Source organism: Podarcis tiliguerta (assembly GCF_965153285.1).
Source record: "Podarcis tiliguerta genome assembly, chromosome: 5".
Classification (NCBI taxonomy): Eukaryota; Metazoa; Chordata; class Lepidosauria; order Squamata; family Lacertidae; genus Podarcis; species Podarcis tiliguerta.
In genome coordinates this window covers 95071103-95090515 of record NC_139538.1, presented here as the reverse complement: position 1 = coordinate 95090515, position 19413 = coordinate 95071103, and the positions used below count along the sequence as shown (strand labels likewise).

The following is a 19413-nucleotide window of genomic DNA, read 5'->3' as shown; positions in this document are numbered from 1 at the left end:
GTTGTTGCGGGATCCATTCTTGCCTGCCTAGCGAGCGGTCCTGCATTACATCACCACCTCCATAGCCCATTCGCTGAAGGCCGGTCTCTCTCTCTCTCTCGGCCGCCTCCCGCCTGCCCTTCTCCCCAGCCTGCAGGGCTCGAGCCGGGCTTCCTCGTCGGGCGTGCCCGCTTGGGGGGCGAGAGCGAGAGGGGCAGGGAGCGAGCGCGGGGCGTCCGGAGCATCCTTGATGCGCCTTGGCCTCGGCTGGGCTGCAAGGGAGGAGCAGGATGGCGGAGAGCGAGTGCGAGACCCCCAGCACGCCCGGGGAGTTTGAGAGCAAATACTTCGAGTACAATGGGGTGCGCCTGCCCCCTTTCTGCAGGGGGAAGATGGAAGAAATCGCCAATTTCCCCGTCAGGGACAATGATGTCTGGATTGTTACCTATCCCAAATCAGGTAAGGGGCACGGCTGAGCTGGGTGGAGAGGGGCTGAGAAGGGAGGGAGGGGTCACGCATCCTCTCCACCCCCCCCCCCAACACACCGCATTTAAGGGATGGGTTGTTTTCCCTCCCAGATTTCACCTGTCCCCCCCCCCAAAAAAAACAAGTTCATGCAATGAGCATTGTTTTTTCTGACGCCTAACAAATGGATGCTATGTAATGTTGGGCTGTAGCTGGCCTACTACAGAAGCGCATGACGTAAATCACATTTTTATACCTTGCTATCTCCTTATCTTGGTTTTAATATAGAGCAGGTACATTCAGTGCTGCAAATGTGTGTGCCAAAACGAGGGTGTGTGTGTGTGTGCATAGGTGGATCAATTTTCTCAGGCCCAAAGTTGCTGCCTTTTAATTTGATTCCCTGCAATGCCTTATATGTGGAGCAAACACGAACAGCCAGATTGGATGCCTGGTTTCTGTTTATTGCAATGTGTTTACTTGGAAGTAAGTCCTCCTGAGTGCAATGCAGTTAGCATCCTAGCAGAAATGGCCCAAGGCATTTGGGGACTTGAATCAGAAAACCCAAAGGATACTCAACCACAGGACTGGCCCAAGACATGTTGGCACCTGAGGTGAACCACAAAATGGCAGCCTCCCCCCCCCAAAAAAGAACAACAGGAGGGGGGGGTAAAATTAATATCTACTTTGGGATCGGCTGCCCCTCTGGACCCTTTGCCTGGGGCAGACCATCTCACTTTGCTTAATAATCTGAGAAGGCTTGATACTATGGAACCCAGAGGCCAATTTTAATTTAAGGTTGTGGCCAAGGAGGAGGAGAGAGACTTGCAAGTTTCCCAATATGTATTGACTGATTGCAGAATAGATTAAAAATCAGCTTGTTACCTATCTTTATTGACAATCTCCCCTCCCACGACATAAGTGATTGCATGGACCTGAAAGGATTCAGTACCACACGTTTTTGGCGACTTCCGCAACACGAGAGGTGCCATCAAGAAAGGATGAGGCATGCTAGTTAAATGGAGCCATTGAATTCCAGATACCAAGGACAGAAAATAAAACAAAATGGTGTAGACCACCCTCTGCTCATGAGCACCAGAAGGCACAGGAAGGTTGCTTTCGGAAATAGGATATTGGACTGGATAGACCCTCAGTCGGATCCAGCAAGGCACCATTGTGTTCCTATGTTCACTGTCTCCAGTGAGTCTCCTTGGGAGAAGGGTAGGCCACCCTGACTGCAAATATGGACCTGCTAACAGGTCTTCAGAGGGCCTGCCAATTATACAAGGGTTTGATTCTGGGCATCCGCATGCAAAAGCAAAATTCTGCAATGTCAGAACCGTGCGCCCCTCCCCCACGAAGTGGCCGGCTCCTTGGGATACTCCCAGAGCCCTGTAAGCAAGGAACATGCACTGGGTGTGTGGTGGGGGAGTGGGGGGAATAAAGAAATGGAAAGCAGGGTCTGGAGGGGCTTCCTTGATATTTATTTACCGTATTTTTCGCTCTATAGGACGCAACCGACCATAGGACGCACCTTGTTTTAGAGGGGGAGAACAAGGGGGGGGGGGGAAATCTTCTCCTCTCTGCTCAGTGCCCCTTCAGCGAAGCGGCAGGAGAAACAGAGCCCCTTCCATTTCTCCCCCCACTTCGCTGAAGGGGCGCTGCGCAGCTCTCCCTCTCTGCTGAAGCCAGGAGAGTCTTGCTCTCCTGGCTTCAACGCACCGACCCCTCTCGCTCTCCAGGCTTCAGCGAAAGCAACGCGAAGCCTCCGGAGCGCGGAGGGAGTGCTCCCTCTGAGCTTCGGAGGCTTTGCGTTGCTATCACTGAAGCCAAGGAGCCTGCATTTGCTCCATAGGACGCACACACAATTCCCCTTAATTTTTGGAGGGGGAAAAGTGCGTCCTATAGAGCGAAAAATACGGTATGTATGTATGTATGTATGTATGTATGTATTTATTTATGTGCTGCCCCCCAAATTTGCATAAGGTTGTGATTGCATATGCAAAGTAAGCAGCAGAACCACTGTATTTTAGGAGGCGAAACCATTAAATACCTTTTCCCTTGCCGTTGGCTAGCCCCTACGGTAAAAGTAGATAGATAGCCCCATATCCTACTCACTTAAGGGGAATCTGATTATAATGGGCAGAATTATCTCGAAGGATAATGGCACCAAGCACGTTTCTCAAAAATACTTAGTGTGTGCAGAAGGCTCTCTGCTACTTCATCTGTTTGAAGCTGTAGGCCCAGGTTTGACTCTAGTTCCATACAACTAATCTCACTTAGCAACATATCAAAAGACAAATCTAACCTGTATTTTAGTGTTTTGTTGGAAGCCGCCCAGAGTGGCTGGGGGGACCCAGCCAGAGGGGCGGGGTATAAATAATAAATTATTATTATTATTATTATTATTCAGTGAGGCCCAGATTAGTATTGAAATATAGATGCAGATATTGACACACATCTGCAACCATGTAGGCTGTGCATGAAGAAGGCTGTTTCAGGTGAGCTGAATCAGGCAGTTCCTTATTATTTTCCAGAGCTTGCTTCTGTAATTTACATGTGCTTAGAGCCCTAAACTGGGCATGGGAGTGCAGCTTCTAGACATCTATCACATTAGTAACTTGTGAGCATGCTATAGCTTTTGTAGCAAGTGTATTTTGTCCACCCAAAGGTATGGATAGGATCAGTGCGCTGTCAACCTATGTTCCCATCCCCCATCAAAAATATGTTGAGAATGCACTGTATTTTCTTCAGAGAAATGAGGACTTCATGAAGGGCTGATGCATGGCTCCTACTGACTTTGTAACCCCGTTGTTGTTGTTGTTTAGTTGTGTCCAACTCTTCGTGACCCCATGGACCAGAGCACGCCAGGCCCTCCTGTCTTCCACTGCCTCCCACAGTTTGGTCAAACTCATGTTAGTAGCTTCAAGAACACTGTCCAACCACCTCATCCTCTGTCGCCCCCTTCTCCTTGTGCCCTCAATCTTTCCCAACATCAGGGTCTTTTCTAGAAGGTCTTCTCTTCTCATGAGGTGGCCAAAGTATTGGAGCCTCAGCTTCAGGATCTGTCCTTCCAGTGAGCACTCAGGGCTGATTTCCTGAAGAATGGAGAGGTTTGATCTTCTTGCAGTCCATAGGACTCTCAAGAGTCTCCTCCAGCACCATACTGGTAAAAGGAACCCATAGAATCATAGAACTGTAGAGCTGGAAGGGACCAGCAGGGACATCTAGTCCAATCCCTGCAATGCAAGAATATTTTGCCCAACGTGGGGCTCAGACCCACGAGCCAGAGATTGAGAATCCCATGTTCTCTACCAACTGAGCTATCCCATGATGTAACTTGGTTGCATTCGGCATTTCCCCACTCACTCAGCAAACTTTAGCCAATAAATTGGAGTGAGAGTGGAGCAATGCTGAAGGTGATGACATCACTCCATTGTCTCTTGAGACGGACAGATGCCAATAATAGCAGCTTTTATCATCCTTAACTGTTGTGGGCGGGCAGGGCAGGGCAGGTGTTGACTGCTGGAGTCCACCCACGTCAGGAGAACCCAAAGTTTCCCACCCCTGATCTAGTGACACCAACATGTGATGCCATACAGAGTTCTGGAAGGCTGCAGCTTGAATTTGGGTCACAGGTTTCTGGTTCCTCACACCTGGGACTCAGCTACACTAGTCAATTATACTGTTATAACTGTGTTAGAAACATGTGACACCAGATGGCACTGTAGAGCAGTGATCTGTCGCCAGTGGGATTTTGCATTGAGGGCTTTTATAGCTTTCCCCCCTCCTATAGTGTTTTTTTAATCAGTATAGATCAAGCCCTGGTCTGCAGCCTTGAATCAACAACTGCTGTTTTGCAAGTGAAGGCACTTTGGCTGATGCAAGGGGGTAAACGCGCACATGATAATTTATCCATTCTTGCAGCAACTCCTCCTCCTCTTTCCGCGTTCCATGCCATTCTGTGGGTCCTCCCAGTCATCAAGAATGGCTTTTCACAAGGATGCAGCAAGGCAAGATCGGATGGCAGGAACCATATTTGAGCACAGAGAGACCAGAAACACGTGCCATTCTTGAACAGCATGAGCTATAATGGAAGCTTTCAACCAGGAGGCTTGGAATGGAAGCCACATGTGACTCTTGGAACCAGAAAGATTTGGTTACAGACAGATGATGGTTTCTACTAGGGAAGAATGTTGGACTGCTCCCAAGAAGAACAGGACATTTTGAGTGTGGACAGAAAAAGGCTAGAGTCACACAAGCCCTCCACTCCCAGCTCCTGGTTGAAAGCACCCATTGCAAGGCAGGCACATAATGCAGATTAGGAGGTCCTCTTCTCTATTGCTTTGGTGGGCTGCTTCATCTCCCAGTATTGATTCCTGATCCATATTTCAGCTGGGTTTAATTCACCAGGGACGCAGGTGGCGCTGTGGTCTAAACCACTGAGCCTAGGGCTTGCCAATCGGAAGGTCGGCAGTTCGAATCCCTGCGACGGGGTGAGCTCTGTTGCTTGTTCCCTGCTCCTGTCAACCTAGAAGTTCAAACACATGTCAAAGTGCAAGTAGATAAATAGGTACCACTCCAGCGGGAAGGTAAACGGCGTTTCCGTGCGCTGCTCTGGTTCGCCAGAAGCGGCTTAGTCATGCTGGCCACATGACCTGGAAGCTATATGCTGGCTCCCTCGGCCAGTAAAGCGAGATGAGCAACCCCAGAGTTGTCCGCGACTGGACCTAACAGTCAGGGGTCCCTTTACCTTTATCTTTGCCTTAATTCACCAATTAAAACAGCCTGCAACACTGGAGTGGAAAATGTATTGAGTGGCTGGAAAGCCAAATCTCCCCCTCTGAAAACCTCCAGCTGCCGTTTACAGGTTCAGGTTCAGGTAATTTGCCCCCCTCCTTTCTTATCGATAAGGGACGCGGGTGGCGCTGTGGGTTAAAGCCTCAGCGCCTAGGGCTTGCCAATCGAAAGGTCGGCGGTTCGAATCCCCGCGGCGGGGTGCGCTCCCGTTGTTCGGTCCCAGCGTCTGCCAACCTAGCAGTTCGAAAGCACTCCCGGGTGCAAGTAGATAAATAGGGACCACTTACTAGCGGGAAGGTAAACGGCGTTTCCGTGTGCGGCTCTGGCTCGCCAGAGCAGCGATGTCACGCTGGCCATGTGACCTGGAAGTGTCTGCGGACAGCGTTGGCCCCCGGCCTCTTGAGTGAGATGGGCACACAACCCTAGAGTCTGTCAAGACTGGCCCATACGGGCAGGGGTACCTTTACCTTTCTTATCGATGGATTCAAGGTGCAGGAGATATCACCCAGGACAAAAAATATCTTTGTTGCACAATGTAGGAGAGCTTCAGGAGAAGAGGGCACACACCTGAATGAAGCATTTATTTGCACCTGCTTATTGCAGTATTCAGTCATCATTTTTACTGTTAAGGATTCTGCCATGTCCTGGGCAAATGTTCAATTGAATGTGGTAGACTGCACTGATGCAGCAGTAGCGTGCGAATGCCACATTAGAATTGGCTGGCTACATCTTTATTGCTTTACATCTGAAATATTTATGGCATGCAGGAAGCAAAGCACTAAAAGCTCTACTTGATTCCTTCCCCCCCCCAAGTCTTTTAAAACATTTCTCTTTTATGAATCCTGCGCTAGATTCATATCTGTTGAGCCTCTGCTTAATTGTTATTTTCCTTAAGGCTAGATTCCTTGCAAGTATGCTAAGAATGTGTCTCCTAACCACGCCATAAGCAGACGCAAGGTGTTTTTGACCTGGGGAAATATTCAAAGAAGGGATTCTCTTGTCCGCAAAGGAAAACAAGAACAGTGGTATCTTTTGTGATTCTAGTGCTTGTGTAGATTGGATATCACAGCAGAACAGACCCCAGTTGAGGTTAATTTAAAATTGATTTAGGCCTTGTAAGCATTAGCTCTAGTTGCACTTTTTGAATTGTTACATGTATGTACCAGGATGTTTTTATTTGCTGGATGAAAGGGAAATGCTGTCAACTTTTCCTTGCATAATTACATGGAGACTTTCCCCCGAAAATTCTTCTGGTTTGCTATCTCCAGGCACATGTTATAAACAGCACTCTCTTGAGCATTAATCTCCTTCAGACTCTGTTCACTTGCAGAGAACAAAAAGCACATGGCGCTTGCTCTTCCTATTTTCAAGCTGCTGGTGGGACAAATTCATTCTGCATTCAGAAACTTGCACATCTCTCCAAAAGTAGCTTTGCAGATATTATTCCCGAAAAGAAACCCACACTTCTTGTTTCCCTGTAACCACATAAGTGGAGGTGAATGTGGATTCTAAAACAAAGGAAGCCAGGGCAGCAGCAGAAGTTGGGTGATAACCATGGAATTCTCAGTCAAGTGGGGGCAGTGGCGTAGCGTGGGGGGTGCAGGGGGGCCGGCCGCACTGGGCGCAACATCGGGGGGGGGGGGCGCTCGCACTCGCAGCTCTCTGCCCCTACCTGGCTCACTTACTCTCTCTCACTGCAGTGCTGGCTGTGCGAATCCGATCCGAGCCGCCGGGTTGCCGCCCACTGTGGAGGGGAGGGTGCCAGGCATGCGGTGCGGTGCGGAGAGAGAGCGAGGGACTATCTGGGGGAGGGACAGTGCAGCGGGGGGGGGCGCAAATTACTTGCCTTGCCCCGGGTTAGGGGGCGCAAATTACTTGCCTTGCCCCGGGTGCTGACAACCCACGCTACGCCACTGAGTGGGGGGGAAATGTCTGGTGAGCTGTTGCAAGGAGAGAAGGGCTCAGCACCACCCTCTGGCAAACCCATCACTTTCCCCTTACATGTGCCGCCAGTCCTGCTTTGCCTATTGAGAAGCAAGTATAGGGCTGGAAATTTTGGGATTATTGCCGACGGAGCACACTCAGACTAATGTGTGGCTGAGGGAGCAGTGAAGAGATCATTCTTTGTTGTGTCTGTTGCATCCTCCAGGAGTTGCCCAGAGGAGCAATGCTATGTGGTCCGGAGGTTGGTCACTCACTTAGAGGGTAAAATTGATTGGCTCCAGTGATTTAGATGCTATGATTGTGGCAGTGTCAGCCGTGGTGCCAAACATAACATTTCTATTGTATATAGATATCATTGTTGTAAACCACTTTGATTTTTTTTAATGGCATAACTGTATATAAATATTTGTATAAATAAAAATTAATATCTGACCTCATTTAAACAGATGCCAGCCACAGTTCACTGCAGAAACAGGATAGTATAAATACCCTAAAATTAAGCCTGTTTGTTTAGGGCCACTATGAACTGCAAAGATTTGCCAGTATATGTTTCTGCAGTTGCATAGGGTTGCCTTTAGGGTTGCCACATATGAATGTGTTTTATTCCTGGAGACAATGCTGTAAATTATTGTACTGCTTTTTTCATCTTGCAAATCTGGCAGCTTGACACAGCAGAGCTGTTCAAAACGAAGCCATCATTCTCTCAGTGGCACTGCACATGTTATTTGCTAGATTTTGGTCTGTTGAAGAATCTGCTGTCAGCAGCAAGCAAGCATCTCCGGGGCTGATGCAAACTACAGCTGGTCTGCTGTTCTCACTTTCTCAAGTGCCTTTGGCTGCTGCCACCATGAAGTGATTGAGCGGCATTACAGATGTAGCTTGTGGCACTAAATACACCAATTCATTACTTAAGCCCAGAGTCCAGGCTTAATTTATTAAAAGATAAAAAATGACAGAACCTCAGGCAAGAGTATGCTGGAGGTTCACAAAAGTGATACGTAAGGGTGGATATAGACAACTATTTGTTAAGTGGTGATGTCCCACATTTGCATGTAGCCCCTGAGCCGCCTCATTCTGGCAAGCCAGAATGGAGGAAGCTGTCTTAAGGGGTCCAGTGTGGTGTAGTGGTTGAGAGCGGTAGTCTTGTAATCTGGGGAACCGGGTTCGATTCCCTGCTCCTCCACATGCAGCTGCTGGGTGACCTTGGGCCAGTCACACTTCCTTGAAGTCTCTCAGCCCCACTCACCTCAGAGTGTTGGTTGTGGGGGAGGAAGGGAAAGGAGAATGTTAGCCGCTTTGATTCTCCTTAAAGGGAGTGAAAGGCGGGATATCAAATCCAAACTCTTCTTCTTCTTCTTCTTCCAGGTGGTTCTATGTTCTCCACTAGCCTTCCTCCAAGGTTATGCTGTGTACTACAACCTCCATCATCCTGACCATTTACCATGGTGGTCACAGCTGTTGGGAGTTGCAGTCCAAAACATCCAAAGGTCCCCCGGTTGGGGAAGGCTGATGTATGATAACGGCCAGCGATTCTGCAAAATTGCAGAAAGGACAATTTCCCATTCCCATTCCTACCTGGAGGGACTGAACCTGGGGGTGTTTGCATGTGCTGTGCTTCCTCGCTCTATCTGAAGGCAAAATATGACCTCGCCATTCTGTAGGCAAGTCAAAATGTTTCTTGTTTCTGGCAGTTGGAGTCCAGTTATTTTGGGGTCTGAAAGCTAGTGACTTACAGACGCTCTCTCAGCCAGTAAAGCAAGACGAGTGCCGCAACCTCAGTCATTTACGACTGGACTTAACTGTCAGGAGTCCTTTACCTTTACCTTTTAAGCTAGTGTTCTCCAAATTTTGGTCCCCAGATATTTTTTTTTAACAGAACTCCCATCATCCCTAGCCAGGGCCAATGATCAGGGATGATGAGAATTCTATAGGGATGATGAGTCCAACATCTTCTGGGAAACTTGCTCAGCTCATCTATTAACAGTGGGATTCTGCCTCAACTCTATGATGGCAGCCAATATGGCGGTTCTAGATACTGATACAATCCAGACCATCTGTACAAACTGTATAGAATTAGGGGCTTGGAGTATCTTGGCGTCTGCCAAATTTCAGGCACTTACATTGCCAAAATTCTACAGTAAAATATTTCTTCTTGTTTGTTTGTTTTAACAGCTCACAATTGTTTGTCCTATAATTACTGGGGATTTTTGTTCTTTGTTTCCTGCCCCTGTAATTTTTTTATCTAGTATACAGCTTTTGTTGGTTTTAAAAATTGATTTACATAGATAACAAAGGAATCTAGAAAGATAAATAAATAAGACACACACACATATAAATATAGAAGGTTTTAATTATCTTTTCCAGCACATATATCTGCAATAAAAATGAATATTGTTCCCAAGGTAATATTTTTTTACTACAGCATATTCCAACTGTGTCAACAGAGAGAAAAATACTAACCTGGCAATGTCTTTTAAATAAGTTTGTATAGTACAGAATGTAAGCAAAAGAAAGCCTAGAATATAAGCAAAAAAAAAAAAAAAGAAGAAGAAGAAGAAGAAGAAGAAGAAGAAAGAAAAGAAAAGAAAAAAGAAAGAAAAGAAAAAGGAGGCATTTAATTCCTAATTAAAAAGCATACTGTCAGGCTAATGGAATAGTATGGTTATCTGGATGTTATCAAGGATCTGGGCAGGAGTACATAAATGTATCTGTTAGCATCTTTATTACCAGGTCTGGTAACACTATGCTTAATATATCCAAATAAAATTATTAATGGATCTAGCAGGGTTCATTCTGATACAATACCATACTACAAGTACATTTTTTAAAAATTCTGTTGCTATACTTTATTACTCAATTACTGATGTTGTTTTGTATTTTAACCAGACCCTCAAATGACCTCACACAGCTGCTTTGTAACATTTTTAAATAACACAAGGGAGGGATAGTCCTCCATCTTTTACTGGTCTTAAAGGGTATCTTTCAAGCCACTTCAGGTTTTGCTCCTGCCCATAAAAAAATATTAGTCCATATTCTGCTGGTTAGTGATGGTTTCCTGAGGTACATTCAAGATTAGAGTTTCATTCATAACACTGATGTTTTAAAAACTGATATCTTTAGGTTTTGTTTTTGTTTAACAAAATGTACATTCTACTTGATTGTAAGAAAACCTTTAAACAGTTTACAAGAAATACTATGAGTTACTGATAAACCAGATAAAATCAAGTAATTAAAACCATTTCTAAAACCATTAAAACCAGAAGTTATTTACCTGTCATACTAACTGGCCTGTCATATTAATGAACTCTTTTTGTGATTCCTATTTTTTCCACGATTGAGCTCAGTTAGTTCGTGTGTACCTGGTAGATTCCATACCCCCCCCTTTTTTGCTACTACTAATTATTCTGCGTTCCCTTAGGGGAGTAGGGCTAGCCTACATGCCATTATCCCAGGTAGCTGGTTTCCTCCAGAGGCTGTTGGACTCCATTTTCCATCAGCCCCAGACAGCAGATGGCTAATGGTCAAGGGATGATGGGAGCTGGAGTCCAGCAACCTCTGGAGGAAACCACATTGACTATCCCTGAGTTATCTGTTTTGTGCTCATGACAAATCTGAAGCAGGTAAGGTTGAGAGAGAGGAAACGACCGGCCCAAGTTCACCCATTAGCGGTGATTTGAACTCAGGCCTCCTTGATCCCAGCCTGACACTATACAGTGGTGCCTCGCAAGACAAAAAGAATCGGTTCCGTGAGTCTCTTCGTCTAGCGGTTTTTTCGTCTAGCGGTTTTTTCAAGCCCATTAGCGGATTAGCGGATTAGCGCTATTAGCGGTTTAGCGGCTATTAGCGGCTATTAAAGGCTTAAGGGATTAGCGGATTAGCTGCTGAAAGGCTATTAGCAGCTTAGTGCCTTAGAAAAAGGGGGTGGGGAGCGAAAAAAAACCCCCAGGAATCGCAAGACATTTTCATCTTGCGAAGCAAGCCCATAGGGAAATTCGTCCTGCGAAGCACCTCCAAAACGGAAAACCCTTTCGTCTAGCGGGTTTTCCGTCTTGCGAGGCATTCGTCTTGCGGGGCACCACTGTATATGCATTATACGGACTCTGGCACGGTTCCTTCAAGTGAGCTTTCTCATGTTGGTTCCTGCTTAGAACCAGAAGCTGTGGTCACATTTGGCTGATATGCCTATGTTTTACTTCAGCCATTGTGCATCTCCCGGACTATGTCATTGTGTTTGTTTGAGAACCCTGATCCTGCTAGCGACTACGAGACCTGACATCGGCACTGGCACCTATGCCTTGCCGTTTTCCGGAAAGCGAACAACATAAATCCGAAAGGTTCCTGGCAACGCAAAGCAAACAAATTAAATAATGGAATGGTAGAGGAACACCTTCTGACCCTGGAACTGAATAATGCAGATCTGTCGTTAATATTAATATAATCAATATATACATTGACAAACATGAAGTCACTGTGGTGTATGTGTAGATTTCACTTGAGCAACTGCAGTTGTGTTAAGAGGCAGCATAATTGCCCTGCATAATTGTGTCCTGAGGCTAAAATCCATGATGGAAACCTACAGGGCCCTCTTTTTTTTCAGAGGTCACCCCAGGTTGCAAAATAATGTCCTATTCTCCTCTAAAACCACTTCCAGCAGTGGAAATTATACGTCTGTCTTCATTCTGAGTCTGAGCCTTTCTGATGCAGTTATTGTAAATGTTAGCATCTAAAACAGTATAGCAACTGATGCTAACTACACTGAAATTTCCTAGCAGTAAAATGGAAAGAAACTCTTCCACAGTACAGTGGACACTGAGGTTGCGAACATGATCTGTGCGGGAAGCACGTTTGCAACCTGAAACGTTTGCAACCTGCAGCGTGGTGTCTGCACATGCGCGGTCGCGATTTGGTCTTCTGCGCATGCGCAAGTGCCAAAATCCAGAAGTAACCCGTTCCGGTACTTCTGGGTTCTGCGTGGTGCACAACCCGAAGCGTCTGTGACCTGAGGTTTGACTGTATATGGGAAGATGTGTCCACAGCTATCAATTTTTATAGTGACTGGAGCCAGTGGCATAGGAAGTGGGGGTGGAGGGGGAGGGCCACCCCGGGTGCCACTCTGGGAGGGGTGACAAGATGGCCCCTGCCTCTCCCCAGCTGTAGAGCAGCTGAGGGCGCCCGCAATCCGTATGGGCGCCTCTTGCGTGCCATCCGTACAGGCTGCTACTCTTGCGCACGGCTTCCGCGCATGCACAGTCCATACAGGCTGTGCTGCCCCGGATGAGGGGAGGGTTCTTCTGCCACTGACTCCAAACTCCCCTTGTCCTAGGCACATTTTGCGACAGGGCATTTCATTAGCACAAGCAGTTCCTGAGCTCTGGGCGCAGTACTGCGCTGAAGATTTCAGTTTAAAACTGCAGAGTGGAAGGAAAGGAGGACCTTTTTCTGCCTTCCCACTTCCAGCTACACTGTGAAGACTGGAGAAGAGACCCTCTTAAGAATATTAGGGGATGGGGGGGTTGGCAGGGGACGGACCAGACCATGTGAAAAACGAAGATAATATTTTAGCTGCAGTTCATTCATTTTCAGCTTTGTATTTTTGTTATAAAAAATGTGCCTAGACATTCCGTTGCTGCGCCCATAACCTAGGTTTACGGTGCCATTTAGCTCCTCACTTTCATATCTCAGTTTCTAACACTGGTCAGCCCCTACTTTTTAAAAGAGGCCATTATTTTGAATTGTGCAAGGAACAAAAGGCAGCAACATTGGGTCTGCCTGCTGACTCTCTCCCACGAGCCTTGAGAGACACAGGCAAAGGGATTTTTACCCAAGGAATGAGAAATCCAAGCCAGGGAACCTATGCCATCAGCTCCTGAAGAGATAATTCCTTTGTTGCCATGTAAAGGCAGGTGAGGTGGGGAGCCCCAGGGGAGGGCGAGGAGGAGACCCCTAATTTCCTTGGGGTAAATTCTGCAAAAATATTCTCTTTTTTTTAAAGTAATGTTTATTAGATATTTCATAGTTACAGAAAGAAAAAAGGTAAAAAAGACAATAAAAAATTTAACAAACAATACATCAAAAATAGAAAAAAGAAACAATACAACAAAACAACTAGAAAAAACAAAAACATTTAAAAACACATCCAAATTTCATATCTTTATCTTTCATTTGCTTGTTTCCTCGACTTCCTTGCATCTCCCTTTTTTGTATTCTAGTTCAAATTAGCTGGTTCAGCAAATCCTTTCCCTCCTTCACAATTTTTTGTTCTATAATTTATCTTAACACGGTCTAACTTTAAATTTTCCACTTTAGCCCATTAGCAATCAGTTTTTGCATAATCCTTAATAACATTTCTGCTAAAACCATGTAACTTCATTCCAGTATTCTTCTAACATTCATTAATTTTGCAATATTTCTGTAAATATAATTTAAATTTTTTCCAATCTTCTTCCATCGACTCTTCTCCCTGGTCTCGGATTCTGCCAAATTCTGCAAAAATATTCTCAGTGGAGGGAGACATCGCATTTAGAAGTGTCAAGTTTGACTGAAGTTCAGCCATGCCTTTTTCTGCATGTCCATAGAAGGAAAAACAAAAATTAAAATGACTCCCCATCTCTGGAGATACAAAAACTAAATATTAACTTTTGTTTACTATCCAGCCTGATGAAGTGTTCTGAAGAACCTGAAAGCTGGCACTCCAGTTTGTGAATTTTTGATTGGTCTGATAAATATATTGCCCTAACAGGGAAGTTGGGGGGGGGGGTGGGTGTTTTTCTTATTGGTCAATACAGGTACCTTTACTTTTTGTTGGGGGGGGGAAGGATAATTTTAAGAGGAATACAAGCGCAAAAGCTCAGGATTTTGTTCTTTTGCAAAAGGTAAATCTCCCCCAAAATTTTGGAATATAGTTTGTTGTTGGATTTCCTTAAAATGTGCACATACTAATATTAATACCAAAAGAGGACATGAGCCAGCAAGAAAGAGGACCACACAAACTGGAATGGGAGATCATGGAATATAATCGTAGAGATGGAAGGGACCCCAAGGGTCATCCAGTCCAACCCCCTGCAATGCAGGAATCTCAACTAAAGCACCCATGGCAGAGGAGCCCCCAACCTCTGCTTAAAAACCTCCAGGGAGGGCAAATCCACCACTTCCCAAGGGAGTCTGTTCCACTGTTGTTGGTTTTTTTTTTAATTAAAGATTTTCTTGTTTTACAGACGTATATGTAATGCCTCTCATATTTTTTTCCATGTAACATTTTTACAAATCAGTTTCATTTGTTGAGAAATTGGGGGGGGAGGGGGGAGATGGGGGGGTCGGGTGGCGATGTTTCTATTTTGCTTAATGTATGTAGGTTCTCTGCTGATCATTTGTGTTCCTTTGGTGGTGAGAGAGGTTGGGGTTGGCCTAGGGTGTGGCTGTTCATTTGTGGTTGGCTGTGGCGATCTTTGTTTTCGTGTGTGAGTGGGGTGGGTGGGTGTTTTGGATCAGGTTAGCCATATTGATTTGTATGCTGTTGGTGGATTATTGTCATTGTCTTGTTGGGCTGTGTATGTGATAAAGGGCAGCCATACAGGGGTGAAGGTATCTTCTTCTATTTGTCCCCGTGTCAGTTTCAGTTTGTTGGTTAATTTTTCTAGTAGGGTTGTTTCCCATAGTATTTGGTACCATTGGTCCATGCTTACAGTGTCTGGTTATGGTGTTTCTGGCTGCTGAAAGTAGATGGGTTATGAGTTCTTTGTGGTGTAAATGGGCATTGTTATCTTGGAAGATGTTTAGTAGGGCCAATACTGGGGTGATGTCTAATACTTGCTTAGTTATTTTACATATTTCTCGTATGGCTGTTGTCCAGAAGAGTTGGATTTTGGGGCACTCCCACCACATGTGGATGTATGTGCCTGTGGAAGTGCAGTCTGTTCCACTGTTGAACAGCTCTTAGTTTATTTTCTTTGTATATTTTCCTCAAAGTGCTGTTAAGTCATGTACCGTATTTTTTGCTCCATAAGACACAGTTCCTAAAAAGTAAGGGAAAATGTCTGTGTGTCTTATGCAGCAAATGCGTGGTCCATGGAGCCGAATTGCCCAGGGGCGAAAAGCAGTTCATGCTTCTTCTTCTTCTTTTTTTTTTCTTTTTTTTTGAAAGAGTGAAGTGGGTGTTGAAACAAAGCTGCTGATCGCAAGCGATCAGAAGCGAGATAAGGGACGCTAGCAATAAAGGAGGCTGCCTGGGAGGGGGGAGATAAAAGCCCATGGATCCTCAGGATTTTTGCACTGGGTCACCCCAAATTCACCATCAGATCATATAGCATGTCCATGGCTACAGCCTGCACCAAAAAAATCACGCATCCACTGTTTCCTGGGGCTGCAGTGGCGCAAAAACGTGGTTACAAAGCACGGATCCACATGGATCCTCAGGATTTTTGCATTGGGCTACCCCAAACTCACTGTCAAATCACATGCCTGTGGCCACAGCATGAACCACAAAAGTCATACATCCACTGTTTCGTTCAGAATATTTTCTTTCCTGGTTTCCCTCCTTTAAAAACTAGGTGCGCCTTATGGTCAGGTGCGTCTTATGGAGCGGAAAATACTATTTACCGACTACTTTACAAAAATTAGCGTCCAGAAATTCCTCAGGTGGAACTCTTAAGCTAATGGATTCCTTCAACATACTATACAGGGAGCTGAAATGGGGAGGAAATGGAGGCCACATCCTCTTTCCGGGAGATATCAGCAGCAATTTGCTTTATGCTGCACTTTTGAAACGATTGAGTTAGCAAAAGCAGCCCTGAGAAATCTAATCCAGAGCGCACTCATGAGGCAATGCTTTTGGGGGTTTTAACCTGTGGATATTGTCCAGCCTCTGAGTGTTTTCCTTGTCCAGCCATATATAAATTAAGGAGATGATTCGGTGCCACATTACAGATCTTTGGCCAGAATGGGTGTGCAACCAAGCTTACTGCTGCATGAGGTGATGATAGCTTACATAATTTTTTAAAAGGTTCTTAAACCACTATGTCCAAAGGTAATATCTTAGCCTCCGGATGTCTTGGCTACCACTCATATTGACCCCTTCCAGCAAATAATGTCTTGATTGCCATCTGTTATCTCATGTTTATTTGATTTGCAGGCACCAGCTTATTGCAGGAAGTGGTGTATCTGGTGAGCCAGGGAGCCGATCCCGATGAAATTGGGTTAATGAACATAGATGAGCAGCTTCCAGTCCTAGAGTATCCTCAGCCCGGACTGGACATTATCAAGGTACGTCGACTGAAAACATGTTGACCAGTTGCAATTATTTTCATTTTACCTCTGCTTATTTGGCTTCTATTTTCAGAGCTCCCTTTTAATTCCCCTTAAGTGTACTGGAATGATTCATAATTTATTGGGTTGCTCTAATAGTTTGCTGAAACATTTTTGTAAGATGCATTATGCTTTCAGGTAACATTCAGCTGCTTAAGTGCTTCAGCGAGAGGCACCGGATTACCTTTCTTGTTCTGAAAGTGGAGTGTCCCAAGGCAGCTGCTTTGTCTGTTACCAGGAAGTGCCAAAGAGGAACTGTGTATTCTGCCCCATCAGAATTTGGAAATTCATCAGGTCTTTTCTTTGTTGTCTTTTAAGTAAATATTCCAAACACATTGATTTGGGTTTTAACACAGGCTCTTCTCTTCATCATTTGCAGTCTTTCCCCATTTTCTTCTTTTGTGTTTCATGTTTTATTAGACTGCAAGTCTATTGGCAAGGACTTAGAATAACAGAATTATAGAATTGCGAGGGACCACGAGGGTCATCTAGTCCAAACCTATGCAATGAAAGAAACTTTTATCAAGCTTGAACCCGACAAAATCCATCAAGTATGTTTTTTTGCGGGTGGCGCTGTGGGTTAAAGCCTCAGCGCCTAGGGCTTGCCGATCGAAAGGTCGGCGGTTCGAATCCCCGCGGCGGGGTGCGCTCCCGTTGTTCGGTCCCAGCGCCTGCCAACCTAGCAGTTCGAAAGCACCTCCGGGTGCAAGTAGATAAATAGGGACCGCTTACTGGCGGGAAGGTAAACGGCGTTTCCGTGTGCGGCTCTGGCTCGCCAGAGCAGCGATGTCACGCTGGCCACGTGACCCGGAAGTGTCTCCGGACAGCGCTGGCCCCCGGCCTCTTGAGTGAGATGGGCGCACAACCCTACAGTCTGTCAAGACTGGCCCATATGGGCAGGGGTACCTTTACCTTTAACTTAACATGAAACACATCACTGGCATATAGCATCATAAACCTGAATCTTGGAAAGCACTGTTCTAAATGAAAATATACCCTGGAAGGTGGGTGGATGGGTAGATTTTTATTTTTTAAAGTTTATTAGATTTACTCCCCATCCCACTCATTTTTAAAAGATAACTTTTCATGGTTTGAATGCTCTAGAATTATATTAAGCCACAACTCAAAAATTCCCCTTAATGAGGTCAGGGAAGGAGACTCTCCACCTTTCCAGAGAAATAGTTCTTTATTGCCACCACTTACTGAGCACGTGGCTGTTTCAGGAGAAGGGCCGTACAGGCATGGAAGGGCATCTGGTTGGCCACTGGGAGTGCAGAATACTGGACTAGATGGGACTTTGGACGGATCCGGCAGGGCTCTCCATGCATTCTTTTTTTTTTTTAGGAATAATTTTTTATTAACTGACCAATCACATCAAATCAAACCAAATTACATAAATTCCAAATTACACAGCTGAATTTTAAATTTTTGTTGGGGGTACCCATATTTCAAGTTCCGAAGGGGACCCAATCAACTTCTTGCTTCTTACTGCTGTTTTAATGTCCACAAATCTAACCTTATGATGTTCACAGTACTATCCAGTCCTTTCTTATTATTTTTCCACATCTCTTGTTGTTATTTTCATATATTTTTCCTTTCTCTTTGTGACCTCTGATAGTCTCCGCAAGCTGGTTAGAACAGTTTGTGATCCTGCATGGATATTAATGTTTTTATCCAGTAGCCATATCCAGACGTTTTCCATATAACATCACTTCCATACATCAAAACAGTCTTAGCGTCATTAATCTTCACCAATCTGCCTCCTTTCTCAAAACCTCTGAGGAGATTCACTAGGAATGCAGTCTGAAAACAAATCCATTCTTCCTCCCGGCTATAAATCCTTTGGCAAGATGGCGACTCCGAATTAATTGCTGTGCCATTCCCAAAAGCTCTTATTGCTTCTCGGTCTCCATAAAGCATACTTTTGGTTCAAGTTTATCTCCACACAGACCTTAATCATCCTGCTTGGGTCAGTTCAACCAACGGTTCTAATGAGGAGGGGTTCTTGTAAATCACATAGAAGGAAAGTAAAAAAGGTCCCCCCCCCCCATTCAGCCCCGTTGTCAACATACCCCGCCTTTGGTGTATCTTCATTGTAAAATATTCCTGTTTCACCAGCCCGTCGTATTCTTTCGCAGAGTTCACTTAAATTAGCAGACTTCACTCCCCTTCTTCACTTGAAATATGTGCATTTGCTTCTTTTGTAATTAAATATTCCAAATTGCTGCAACTAGTGCGCGATCAGAGACAGCGTCCAAGGGCTCTCCATGCATTCTTAAGAGGTGTGAGACAATGCCCCTTTGATATCTTCTTGCTGTTTCCTGGAATATGGTCACACCAGCCTGCTTTTAAGCCACACCTGGGAGTCTAGCTAGATGCAGCAAAATGTATCCAAAGGGGATTTCTGCATCACAAGAAATGTGCAAAAACAGCACAGCAGTCCTGCTCTCCACCCTTATCCAATAGAAAGGGCATCCTTCCCTATCAAAACATTATACTGAAACTGCATGGAGTGCGTAAGTCAGGGGTGTGTAACTAGAGAGGAGCACCAGTTTTGTGTTGTTGTTTTTTAAACCGCCCCGGTGTGTTTTCTCAAGTGGTGTGTTCTATTTAATTTCATTGGTGCATCTCTCTAGCTAAAATGAAACTATCGGAGGCAGCTGCTCTACATTTCTCCAGGGTCAGCTGAGGGCAGTGCAGTGTCTGTGCTATCATATTTCCCCTTACTGGAATCTATGGTGTGGACGAGGGAGGAAGAATTAAATGGGAAAGAACACCATTGATCAGTGGATTTTAATAGACCCCCTTCTCTTTTCTGAAACGGAGTTTGGGTATTAGTCTAGTGCTGGAAAAGTGAGGCCTTAACAACTCTGCAAGTAGTTTGCTGGAATTGCTTATTAAAATGCTGCAGCTGTCCCTTTTGACTCG

General features: G+C 45.3%; 1 protein-coding gene across 2 annotated transcripts in view; it reads left to right on the top strand.

The window, feature by feature from the left end:
* Positions 1-19413, top strand: part of SULT4A1 (sulfotransferase family 4A member 1) — a 28670-nt gene continuing 9257 nt past the window's right edge. The window contains exons 1-2 of one of the 2 annotated variants that reach the window (XM_083440941.1): positions 1-438; positions 16313-16443. In XM_083440941.1, the coding sequence (XP_083297067.1) occupies positions 270-438; positions 16313-16443 (300 nt within the window). In that variant the 5' untranslated portion in view covers positions 1-269. The remainder of the gene's footprint in view (positions 439-16312; positions 16444-19413) is intronic. The other variant, XR_014511383.1, reaches the window with a different exon arrangement.